This window comes from Sorex araneus, chromosome 6, assembly GCF_027595985.1.
Source record: "Sorex araneus isolate mSorAra2 chromosome 6, mSorAra2.pri, whole genome shotgun sequence".
Classification (NCBI taxonomy): domain Eukaryota; kingdom Metazoa; phylum Chordata; class Mammalia; order Eulipotyphla; family Soricidae; genus Sorex; species Sorex araneus.
Window position 1 is genome coordinate 157,515,346 of NC_073307.1, and position 13,324 is coordinate 157,528,669.

The 13,324-nt window shown below is 40.1% G+C and overlaps 1 protein-coding gene across 1 annotated transcript; it reads left to right on the forward strand.

The window, feature by feature from the left end:
- The first annotated feature begins 12,250 nt into the window (after positions 1–12,250).
- Positions 12,251–13,324, forward strand: LOC101544133 (olfactory receptor 5A1-like). The gene has a single exon (XM_004622023.2). It carries the CDS (start codon positions 12,251–12,253, stop codon positions 13,322–13,324), a length of 1,074 nt encoding a protein of 357 aa, XP_004622080.2.

The following is a 13,324-nucleotide window of genomic DNA, read 5'->3' on the forward strand; positions in this document are numbered from 1 at the left end:
GTTGGAATAGAGTCAATCAAATGAAGCCCTTTGTTTTTTTCTCATGAGTAAATCTGTAGGCTTTGAAAAGTAGGAGAGTGAGAATGACATAGAAGAGATAAATGACTGTGAACGGAGGATGAAGATCAGGGGAAAAGAGAGAGGACTGGACAAAGTGCTCGTAAACTTTAAACATATAATAAGCCAGTCTCCCCAAAATACATGTCATATTTTTCAATCATCACTTTCAATACTTTTCTTTCATTGAACTTTCAATTAAAAAGTGTGCTTGTATATATGTACACACATGTAGCACTGTAGTACTGTCCTCCTGTTGTTCAGCGATTTGCTCAGGCGGGCACAGGTAACGTCTCCATTGTGAGACTTGTCACTGTTTTTGGCATACTGAATATGTCACGGGTAGCTTGCCAGGCTCTGCCATGTGGGCAGGATACTCTTGGTAGCTTGCCGGATTCTTTGAGAGGGATGGAAGAATTGAACCCGGGTAAGCCGATTGCAAGGCAAACACCCTACTTGCTGTGCTATAGCTCCAGCCCCGTACACATATGTACACAATGTACACCACACATTGTATGTGCATAGATATTATGTATTTATACATGTATCAGCTACAGAAGGAGACAATTTTAAGACTTTTTCTACTCACAATAACATTTTTTCTTATTCTTATTTAATTACTCTGACCATCAATACAAGCTTAGTGTTAATAAAAGGATTGGGGGGGATAAGTCTCCTTTGCTTGTTTTCCTTTTTAAAGTTTTCAGCTTCTGTCATTGAGTGTGGACTTTTATTGTTGTAATTTTGTTACATTGAGGTGTTTTCCTGATCTGCCTTGTTTCTTGAGATTTTACAATCATGAGTCAAATGATTGAGTTTTGAGAATGTTGAATTTTGTCAAATTATTTCTGTATCTGTTGAACACGCAACTTTTTCCCTCATTTTTTTAACGTGATACATAAAATTAGTTGATTTGCATGAGTTGAAGCATCTTTGTTTCCTAGAATAAATCCTCAGGATAGAGAGATAGTACAGCGAATGGGGTGCTTGCCTTGCATGCAGCCAGCCCTGGTTCACAACATTTGGTCCCCTAAAGCTCCACCAGGATTGATTCCCTAAGAACAGACCCAGGAGTATAAACCTGAGTATCACCTGATATAACTGAAAAATAAAAACAAACAATTAAAAAAGATATCCCAGTAGTTCCTGATGCTTGGTCCTTTTATTGTATATTGAATTAGATTTATTAATATTTTCTCCATTGTATTTACATGCTGGTTGTTATACAATTTTACATTTTTTTTTGCTTTTTGGGTCACACCTGGCGATGCACAGGGGTTACTCCTGGTTCAGCACTCAGGAATTACCCCTGGCCGTGCTCAGGGGACCATATGGGATGCTGGGATTTGAACCCGGGTCGGGCGAGTGCAAGGCAAACGCCTTACCCGCTGTGCTATCTCTCCAGCCCCCAATTTTACATTTTTATGGTGCCTTGGTTTGACTTTTGGTATCAGGTTGCTTCTTCCCCAAAAAGTAAGTTTTGAAATCTTCCTTCATGATAGTTTATTTCTCTAACAGTCTTTATTTATTTATTTATTTATTTATTTTTTATTGAGTCACCATGTGGAAAGTTACAAAGTTTACAGGTTTAAATCTCAGTTATAGGGGCTGGAGTGATAGCACAGCGGGTAGGGCGTTTGCCTTGCACGCGGCCGACCCGGGTTCGATTCCCAGCATCCCATATGGTCCCCTGAGCACCGCCAGGGGTAATTCCTGAGTGCAGAGCCAGGAGTGACCCTTGTGCATCGCCAGGTGTGACCCAAAAAGCAAAAAAAAAAAAAAATCTCAGTTATACAATGCTCGAATACCCATCCCTTCACCAGTGCTCATATTCCACCACCAAGAATCCCAGTATAGCTCCACCCCGCCCCCTTACACCCCAAACCCCCCCACGCCCCTAGCCCCCCCACCCTAAGCCCCCCCGCCTGTGTAACTAATAAATTTCACTTTACTTTCATTTTTATTGCATACAATATTTCAACAAAACTCACTATTATTGTTTCGAGAGTCTCTCCCCTAAAGTCACACCTGCTGAAAAGGAAGCATTAGATAATTTGTTTTCCATTGCTGAGGATGAAGAGGTATGAGGTCGAGTGACCACACTTAGCGGCCTCTCAGTTTTGGGTTTCTGTAATTTAGTATTTTAGTAACTAAGTCCAGAGAGATATCTGCCAGAAGTTGCATCGTTGCCAACTTGTACTTCTCAGTTACATTATATTCCACATATGAGTGCAATCTTTCTATGTCTGTCTCTTTCTTTCTGACTCATTTCACTCAACATGATACTTTCCATGTTAATCCACTTATATGCAAATTCCATGACTTCATGTTTCCTGACAGCTACATAGTATTCCATTGTGTAAATATAGCAGAGTTTCTTTAGCCAATCATCTGTTTCGGGCACTCTGGTTTTTTCCATATTGTGGCTATTGTAAACAGAGCGGCAATGAACATGGAAATGCAGATGTCATCTCTACTATACCTTTTTGCCTCTCCGGGATATATTCCCAGGAGTCGTATTGCTGGGTCAAATGGGAGCTCAATTTCTAACTTTTTGAGAATCGTACATATTGCTTTCCAAAAGGGCTGAACCAGTCAGCATTCCCACCAGCAGTGAAGGAGAGTCCCTTTCTCCCCACATCCACGCAAACACTGGTTGCTTTTGTTTTTGGGGATGTGGGCCAGTCTCTGTGGTGTGAGATGATATCTCATTGTTGTTTTGATCTGCATTTCCCTGATGATTAGTGATGTTGAACATTTTCTCATGTACCTCTCAGCCATTCGGATTTCTTCTTTGGAAAAGTTTCTGTTCATTTCATCAGCCCATTTTTGGATCAGGTTGGCAGTTTTCTTCTTGTGGAGTTCAACCAGTGCATTGTATATCCTTGTTATCAACCCTTTATCGGATGGGTACTGCATAAATATCCTTTCCCATTCTGTAGATTGTCTTTGTATTTTGGTCACTGTTTCTTTTGAGTTGCAGAAGCTTCTTAGTTTGAGATAGTCCCATTTATTTATCTTTGTTTTCACTAGCTTAGCCAGTGGCGTGTCAGCTTTGAAGATACCTTTGGCTTCAATGTCGTGGAGGGTTTTGCCGACCTTATCTTCAATGTACCTTAGGGATTCTGGTCTGATGTTGAGGTCTTTAATCCATTTTGATCTGATTTTTGTACATGGTGATAGATGGAGGTCTAAGCCCATTTTTTTGCATGTAGCCGTCCAGTTTTGCCAGCACAATTTGTTAAACATGCTTTCCTTGCTCCACTTCACATTTCTTGCTCCCTTATCAAAGATTAGATGAACGTATATTTGGGGGTGTATGTCAGAGTATTCAACCATGTTCCATTGGTCTGCAGCTCTGCCTTTGTTCCAGTACCATGCTGTTTTAATGACTACCACTTTGTAGTAGAGTTGGAAGTTGGGGAGGTTGATTCCTCCCACTTTCTTTTTCCCAAGGATTGCTTTAGATATTCGTGGGGGCTTATTGTTCCATATGAATTTCAGGAGCGCTTGCTCCATTTCTTTGAAGAGTGTCAAGGGTATCCCTATAGGGATCGCATTGAATTTGTACAATGCTTTGGGGAGAATTGCCATTTTGACAATATTAATTCTTCCAATCCATGAGCAGGGGATGTCTTTCCATTTCCTTGTGTCCTCTTTTATTTCCTGAAGTAGTGTTTTATAGTTTTCATTATACAAGTCCTTTACCTCCTTTGTTAAGCTGATTCCGAGGTATTTGATTTTTTGAGGCGCAATTGTGAACGGGATTGCTTTTCTCAGGTTACTTTCTTCTCTCTCCTTATTTGCATATAGGAAAACCATAGACTTTTGGGTATTGATTCTATAGCCTGCAACTTTACTGTACAAGTCTATTGTTTCTAGGAGTTTCCTGGTAGAGGTTTTAGGGTTCTCTAAGTATAGTATCATATCATCTGCGAATAGTGAGAGCTTGATTTCTTCCTTTCCTACCTGAATGCCCTTAATGTCTTTTTCTTGCCTAATCGCTATTGCAAGTACGTCCAGTAATATATTGAACAGAAGTGGAGAGAGTGGGCATCCTTGTCACGTCCCTGTTCTCAGAGGGAAGGCTCTTAGTTTTTTCCCCATTGAGGACAATGCTTGACATAGGCTTGTGATAAATGGCTTTGACTATATTGAGGAAGGTCCCTTCTATACCCATTTTGGCTAGTGTTTTCATCATAAACGGATGCTGGATCTTGTCAAATGCTTTCTCTGCATCTATTGATATGATTATATGATTTTTATCTTTTCTTTTGTTGATATGGTGGATTATGTTGATTGATTTCCGGATGTTAAACCATCCTTGCATCCCCGGGATGAATCCCACTTGGTCGTGGGTATGATCTTTTTGATGAGTTGTTGAATTCTATTTGCTAATATTTTGTTGAGAATCTTTGCATCTGTGTTCATCAGGGATATTGGCCTGTAGTTTTCTTTTTTTGTGGTGTCCTTGTTTGCTTTTGGTATTAGGGAGATATGAGCCTCATAGAAACTGTTAGGGAGGGTTTCTGTTTCTTCAATTTCCTGGAAGAGCTTGAGAAGGACTGGCAAAAGGTCCTCTTTAAATGTTTGGAAGAACTCACTAGTGAATCCGTCTGGACCTGGGGTTTTGTTTTTGGGAAGACTTTTGATTACCATTTCAATTTCCTTGATGTTAATTGGACTATTCAGGTACTCCAGGTCTTCTTGGTTCAGCCTTGGGAGATTATAGGAGTCGAGGAATTTATCCATTTCTTCTAGGTTCTCTTGTTTCGTGGCATAGAGTTTTTCAAAGTAATCTCTGATGATCTTTTGAATTTCATTGGTTTCTGTTGTGATGTCCCCCTTTTCATTTCTGATTCGGCTTATAAGGGTTCTCTCTCTCTCTTTCCTTGTGAGTCTTGCTAGTGGTTTATCAATCTTGTTTATTTTCTCGAAGAACCAGCTCTTGGTTTCATTGATCTTCCGGATTGTCTTTTGGGTTTCCATGTCATTAATTTCTGCTCTAAGTTTTATTATCTCTTTCCTTCTGCCTGGTTTTGGCTCCTTTTGTTGGTCCTTTTCTAAGGTCTTGAGCTGTGAGGTCAAGTTATTTATGTGGGCCCTTTCTTCCTTCCTGAAATATGCTTGCAGAGCTATAAATTTTCCCCTTAAAATGGCTTTAGCTGTGTCCCACAGATTTCTGGTAGCTCGTGTCTTCATTCTCATTTGTTTCTAGGTACCTTTTGATTTCTTCCTTGATTTCCTTCCTTACCCACTCATTGTTCAATATCGAGCTATTTAATTTCCAGGTGTTTGATTTGGTTTTCTGCATCTGTCCACAATTAAGTTTTATCTTCAGTATCATGGTCTGAAAAGATAGCTGATACAATGTCTATCTTGTTGATTCTGTTGAGGGATGTTGTGTGGCCCAGCGCATGGTCTATTCTGGAAAATGTTCCATGTGCACTGGAAAAGAATGTGTATTCCTTTTTGGGGGGATATAAAGCCCTGTATAGATCTATTAGCCCTCTCTCTTCTATTTCTTCCTTCAAAGCCAGTATTTCACTGGTGAGTTTTAATCTTCTAGATCTGTCCAGAGGAGACAGTGCGGTGTTGAAGTCTCCAAGTACTATTGTGTTGCTCGAGATGTCCTTCTCGAGGTCTCTTAGCAGCTGTTGTAGGTATTTAGCTGGTCCCTCATTGGGTGCGTAGACATTTAGGAGTGTGATTTCTTCCTGATGTACACATCCCTTGATTAATAAAAAGTGGCCTTCACTATCCCTTCTAATCTTTTTCAACCTGAAGTCTATGTTTTCCGATACTAGTAAAGCCACCCCGGCTTTCTTGAGGGAGTTGTTTGCTTGCAGGATTGTTTTCCATCCTTTGACTTTGAGTCTGTGTTTGTTCTGGCTATTCATATGTGTTTCTTGCAGGCAACAGAATGTTGGGTTGAGTCTCTGAATCCATTTTGCCACTCTGTGTCTCTTAATTGGTGAATTCAGACCATTGACATTAAGGGAGATTATTGTTATGGGATTTTGTGCCATCTTTGTGCAAGGGTTTGTTGTGCTTGTAGGGGTTGTTCTTGTCTTACAATAGCCCCTTTTGTGCTTCTTTTAGGTTTGGTTTTGAGTCTATGAAGTTCCTGAGCTGTTGTTTATCCCCAAAGTAGTGTATGATTCCTTTTAGTTTGAATGAGAGTTTAGCCGGATAAAGTATTCTTGGTGAAGCGTTGATTTCATTGAGTTTTTTCACTATATCCCACCATTGCCTTCGAGCTTGGAGGGTTTCCTCTGATAGATCTGCTGTGAGCCTAAGGGGTGCTCCTTTGTATGCGATTTCCTTCTTGGACCTTGCTGCTTGGAGTATTGTGTCTCTCTGGAAGACGTCCATCATTGTAACTATGATATGTCTTGGGGTTTTTCTGTTAGGATCTCTTTTAGCTGGCACTCTTCGGGCGCCTTGAATCTGGATGCCCGCATTGTCCAGCTGTGGGAAGTTTTCCGCAATGATTTGTTTGACTGTGTCTTTTTCGTTGGGGTTGGTTCCCTGTGGTTCTGGTAGTGCAATTATTCTAATGTTGTTCCTCTTGAAGTCATCCCCTAGGACTCTGATTCTGGCTAGAGCTATTTTGAGGTCTCTTGCCATGGTTTGATGTTGCCTGTAGGCCTCTTGCAGCTCATCTTCAAGCATACTGATTCTGTCTTCGGCTGCAGTCATCATATTGTTGAGCGCAGCCAGAGAGTTTTTGATTTCATGTATGGAATCCTTCATTTCTTTTTGATGGTTTTTTATTTCTGCTCTCATTTCTTCCTGTATTTTGTCGGCTGTCTGTTGTATTGTTTCCGCCAGGTCTTCCTTGAAGTTGTCCATCTTTGCATTGAGTTCATTGAACATGTTGAGGATTTCAACTCTGAATTCTTTCTCAGAGAGGTCAAGTTTGTAGGAAGCGCCCATTGAGGTTTCCGGACTCCTTTGATCGTCCTCTGGTTGCAATGGGGATTTTCGCTGTTTCTTCATGTTGTTTGTGGTGATATGAAAGAGGGGCCCTTGAAGATGAGTATCTCTGTCTCCTTTTGTTGTGAAAAAGGATTGTGGATAGGCTCAGTTAATAGTGGTTACCTTTTAACTTGCCATTTGTAGAACCTGATCTACTGAGATGTTTCCTTCAACCCTTATGTGAGGTCTTGTGCATTATTGTCCTAACTGCTTGCAAATAGCTAGGATGTTAGTCTTGGATAGGATGTTGAGGAAACTACCTGCTGCCGCGTGAGCTTTGGCCGGCGGGCAATGAGGCCACGCCCACTTTTCTTAGGCCACGCCCCTGGCGGTTAGGCCACGCCCCTTTCCTGCAACCCGACAGCGGTCAACGGGCTGGGGGTCGGCGTGCCGGCCACTTGGCCGGCAGTCCGGAGGGGAGGGAAGCCCGGGGTGCTCAGGGCCGCGGAGCCTCTAACAGTCTTTAAACCGATGTTTGATGAATAAAAAGTAAAATTAAGTAAATTAAAATATCACATATGCTTTAAAAATTTAGAAAAAGTTAACATGATGTCATAGATATGAATAATGAAGAAATGTCAAAACATTGGTAAGCTATCAAACATGTATTTGAGAGTAACAAATGTATGTCATTACATTGGAATCCATATATTATGGATAGTATGAAAAGTCAAAATAAATTCACTATCTCCTAAATTTGAAACTACATTCTTGCCCTCAGTTGTCTGGACTTTCTCATCCCTCTAATATGTGCCTTTACGATGTGTCTAGAGAAAGAAAAACAAGATCTTAAGAAGTAAGGTCATACCTTATACCTTTTTTTAAAATGATGCTGCAAAACAAGAATTATTTCTCCTGTTCATTTGGAGATTTAAGACTGGGTCTGGAATGAGATGTAAAAGTTCTCCCATTTGTACTTGGGGAAAATTGACAATTTCATTGAAATGATTTTTTTTTGCCCCATCTTCTCAGTTTTCTATCTTTTCCCTTTTGTCTCTGCCCTTCTTCCATCTTTTCTCATTCCCTCCTCTTACTCTTTCATAGCTGTAAAGAAAATAGTTGTAATCACAGGATTCAAGAGTAATTTTTGCTTCTTTCTCACTACTGCAAATCCCTATAAGTATGTCTAAATATGATAAATCTCAGTTAGCACAGCGGGTAGGACATTTGCCTTGCACGCGGACGACCAGGGTTCGATTCCTCCATCCCTCTCAAAGAGCCTGGCAGCTATCGAGAATATCCCATTCACATGGCAGAGCCTTGCAAGCTTCCTGTGGGTATTTGATATGCCAAAACCAGTAACAACAAGTCTCACAATGGAGACATTACTGTTGCTTGCTCGAGAAAATCCATGAATAACGGGTCATCAGTGCTAACAGTGCTATCATTGAATTACTATTTCGTGGAATACAATTTAGCGTTATACATCTACATCTGTGTAGGTGTCACCATAACCCAATTAAAGAAACAGAGTGTGGTACTGAGCTATTGTACATCCCGTAGGGTATTAGCCTTGAATGTGGCCAAACTGGCTGCCCTCCCAGTGCTACATAAGGTCCCCCAAGCCCCTCTAAAAGTGATCCCTGAGCTCGGAGTCAGGAATAAACCCTGATAACCCCTGGGTGTGCAGCCTAAATCAGAGAGAGTGATCAATTCCTAACACAAGAGAGAAAAGCAAAAATAGCAAGGGAAAATTAAGTGGTCAAAGTCGTCAAACCTGATGAATTTGTCTAGAGAACTGAGCTTTCGTGGCAGGAGGGATACTTAGAACTCTAGGCGGGGTGGGGCAGTGGGCTTTCCTGGTATGCTCTGTCTAGGAAAAGCTTAAGTAACAATTTTATAAATCTAAGTACCTAAATAAAATAATTTTGATCATTTCATTCTTAAATAAATGTGATGATTTTATTCATAACTTAATTAAATGTAAATTTTTTATTTTAAAATCATCTAAATTTAGCTATTTACTTTTTTTTTGCTTTTTGGGTCACACCCAGCGATGCTCAGGGGTTACTCCTGGCTTTGCACTCAGAATTACTCCTGGCAGTGCTTGGGGGACCATATGAGATGCCGGGGATCGAGCCCAATGTGCAAGGCAAACGCCCTACAAGCTGTGCTCTCGCTCTGGCCCTTTAGTTATTTACATTTAAAATAATAAATAAAAGTGGTGAATCTATATAGTAAAATCTTAAAGCCAAAGAACTGGTTCAAATAAGAATGTGGAAAGCTACGACCCTCTACTGAAGAAACACACTTCACCATTGAAGGTGCATAGCAGATTTTTCTGAGAGGTTCTTTGATGATTATTAATATGTTTTCTTGATATAAATTTATTTCACCATTTAAGAGGTCTGCAGAGAAGCTGGAGAGATAGGTCTGGTCAAGCACTTGCCTTGCATGTGGCTGATTTGCATTTGATTCCTGACACCCCAGATAATCCCCTAAACACCACCCAGGAGAGATCTCTGAATACAGAACCTGGCATAAGCTCTGAGTACTGCCAGAAGTGGCCCCCCCAAAAACAAAAATTTTGGAAGTGTTGTTTTTAACAGACCCATAATTGTTCCAGGGTGAAAGGACTTTTGATATAATGAAGTCTCAAAAGAATAATGCCATGAAGGAATATCTTGTTGTGACCAATTAGTAGAATTCATCTGCCTCTGTACCCAGGAGAGATAATTGACAGATTGCGATGTTAATTGCTCTGTTTTGTTGTAGTTTGTCCTCCCATTTTCTTTCTTAGATGTGATGGAGCAGGTTCAGGAACATTTAAGGCTTCTTTTTTCCACATTCAGATCATTTCTGGAGTTTCAGTGAGTCAAACATCATTAACAAAAGATTGTTGACTCCCCTCAAGTTAACTCCCTAATTCTCTTAGAACACTGACAAGGATCCCTTCAAAGCAGGAAGACAAACATCTATTGGACTTTTCTGAATTCTGGGTAAACTACAAGTAAATAACCTGCATCACAGGAAAGTAGAACTTTGAAGAATTCTTAGGTGAGTTATTAGACACTGCTCTGAAGAATATCAAGGAACTGATCTAGAAAGAAATCAAAATGTGTACAAATATCTCAGTATCATTGTCCTTAAATTTTAAGCTTTATAGGGGTCCTTTTCAGACCTCATTTAGCATATATATGTAAAGTAAAATCAGTTGAAGCACAGTTTCATAGCATAAAGTGGATCTACAGTGCCTCTAACTCGTCTGTTTAAGAAAAAAGAACTAAGACTCAGAGCTGTGAATTATTTTAGAGTTCTGTACTACCTTGTCAGTTCTCTTCTTTAGTGGCCTCAGAAGATTCTGTGGGTGGCATCAGAATTGAGTAGTTTTGTGTGTCATCTATTACCGTGCTAGGCTCTAGAATAAGAAAAAAATCAGTCAAGAATTTATGGAACACTTGCTTTTCTGAGATTAATCTTGTCTGTACTAAAGTGTTCAACAGAGCTCTTCAGACTTTGCTTCCTGGCCTACAACATTTTCCCAATTCAGACAATTAAATATTAGAAAAGATTACTGATCTTTTCTAAAAAACAAGGACCACTTTTATGTTTCCTTTCCATATTCTCCCCCTCATCTTCCCCTCTCCCCACCACCCTCCCCCTCTCCTCATGCCTCCTCCTCCTCACCCCTCCTTTTCCTCCACCTCCATCTCCTCCTCCTCCTCCTCCTTCTCCTCTTGTCCTCATCCTCATCCTCCTCCTCCCATCGTCCTCTTCCTTCTTCTGCTCCTTGTTCTCCTGCTCTTTGTCCTCCTCCTCCTCCTCCTCTTCCTCCTCCTCCTCTTCCTCCTCCTCCTCTTCCTCCTCCTCCTCTTCATCCTCCTCCCCCTCCTCCTCCTTCTTCTTCTTCTTCTTTTTCTTCTTCTTCTTCTTCTTCTTCTTCTTCTTCTTCTTCTTCTTCTTCTTCTTCTTCTTCTTCTTCTTCTTCTTCTTCTTCTTCTTCTTCTTCTTCTTCCTCCTCCTCCTCCTCCTCCTCCTCCTCTTCCTCCTCCTCCTCCTTCTGCATGGTCCGGTGGAAATGAGTATATTGAATATACTATGTCAATAATTATGTTAGGGAAAAATGAAGGGTGAGTCAATAGCACCTGTATCTGAAACAAAAGAAAATGTAGGCATCTTTGAAAAAGAAATGTGAACGAAATATATGATGAACTCAAAGAAAAGTTGAACTAAAGATAGGTAAAATCAAAAATTTTTAATGAGAAGTCATAGAATTGGCATGACTTACAGAACAAACATTTTCATTATACATACTCAGATTAACAACAGTGTCATTGATTCCACATAATTCTTTGCATAAGGGTTTTTTATTGGTTTTGCTGTTTCTTTCAGTTCAGTTACTGTAATTATTTATATTCTACATATGAGCTATATGCATTGTTCTTCAGTATAATTATGTCCTTTCAATTCATGACTCAATTCTCAGGATAATCAACTCATGATCCATTCATTTGTTTCAAAATATATTTTACCTTTCCAAAAAAAATACATACCAGCTTCTTGATCTGACCATCTGTTGGTGGACATTTAGATTGGCAGTTGCAAATAATGTTCTTATTAGCATTTGGATTTAATAAATGTTTTCTTACATGTTGAATAAGTGCCTGAGAGTAGTACTATGGAATCACATGGAATCTTCATTCCAATTTTTAACCTCCATTACATATACCACAGTGTTGTACCAACTGATATCACGCTCAACAGCTTGCATTAACCTCAATTGTGCACCAGAATTCACTTTTCTCCACTTCTTCGCAAGACTGATTTCAATATTTACCTTCTGTCATTCTCACACGTGTGAATTGACATACTGCAGTTAATTTTTTCGTTTTCACCTTTGTAATAAGGGACATAGAACATTCTTTTCATGTGTGTGGAGAAGTGTCTAAGTTTTATGCCAAATTTGATTTGATAGTTTTGTTGTTGTTGTTGCTCTTTTGTAAATGTGTGATAAGTTTTTCACTCCCAAAATGTCTAAAAGATTGGAGATTATCCATGGAATGTACAGATTGATTCAATATTAGATACAAGGCTATAAGTATAAGACTATACTTAGAGTCAGCTATTTGACTAGAAGAAAATAATGAGCATTCCTTTTTGGCTGTTTGTTGGATGGGGGGTGAAGTGTTTGGCTCACACATGGCAGTGATCAGAAGTTACTCCGGACTCTGTGCTAAAGGATCACCCCTAAGGAAAACATGTGATTTCAGGCATGGATCCAACATTGGTCATGTTCAAAGCAAGTGACTTTCTTACTATACTCTCTCACGAGCCCTCCATTTGGTGTTTTGAGTCTGAATATTTTCTTTCATCTTTTCCTCAACAGATGTCTGAAAGCATCTCTAAGGAAGGATATAGAAACCACACCTCCGTGACCATGTTTGTCCTCTTGGGACTCACAAGTGAAAAAGATCTACAGCTCATTCTCTTTCCTGTCTTCCTAGTAATCTACCTGGTGACCCTAATTTCAAACCTGGGTCTTATCATCCTAATCAGAATGGACTCTCACCTGCACACACCTATGTACTTTTTTCTCAGTTGCCTGTCGTTCATTGATATCTGCTATACGACTTCCATTAGCCCAAGGATGCTTTCAGATTTCTTTAAGGATGGAAAGTTGATTTCCTTTGTTTCATGTGCTACTCAGTATCTTGTGATTGCTTGGATGGGTCTGTCTGAGTGCTGCCTTTTAGCCACCATGGCCTATGACAGATATGTGGCCATTGGTAACCCTCTGCAGTACTCAGCCATTATGAACCCTAACCTCTGTTGCAAAATGGTTACTGCAGCCCTTGGAAGTGGTTTTATTAGTAGTTTAGCTGAAACAGTGACTTGCTTTAGTCTTTATTTCTGTGGTCCAAACATCATTCGACATTTCTTTTGTGACTTACCCCAGATTTTTTCCTTATCTTGCTCCAATACCTTTGTTTGCCAAATCATTATTTTTCTGGTGGCTCTGTTGATTGGGGTTTGTCCTATGCTCTTTATCCTTTTATCTTATGGCTTTATTGCAGCTTCCATCCTGAAAATATCCTCTGCTAAAGGCAGTCTCAAGGCCTTCAATACCTGTGCCTCCCATCTGGCAGTTGTGACCCTCTTCTATGGCACAGTCCTGGCTGTATACATGCGTCCTACTTCTAACTACTCCAAGAGTCAGGACAAGGTTCTGTCAGTGTTCTATGTTAATGTTATTCCCATGTTGAATCCTCTTATCTATAGTCTGAGGAACAAGGATATCAAAGAGGCTCTTAAAAGGGTGATGAAGAGGGCAGCATTTTTATCTTAA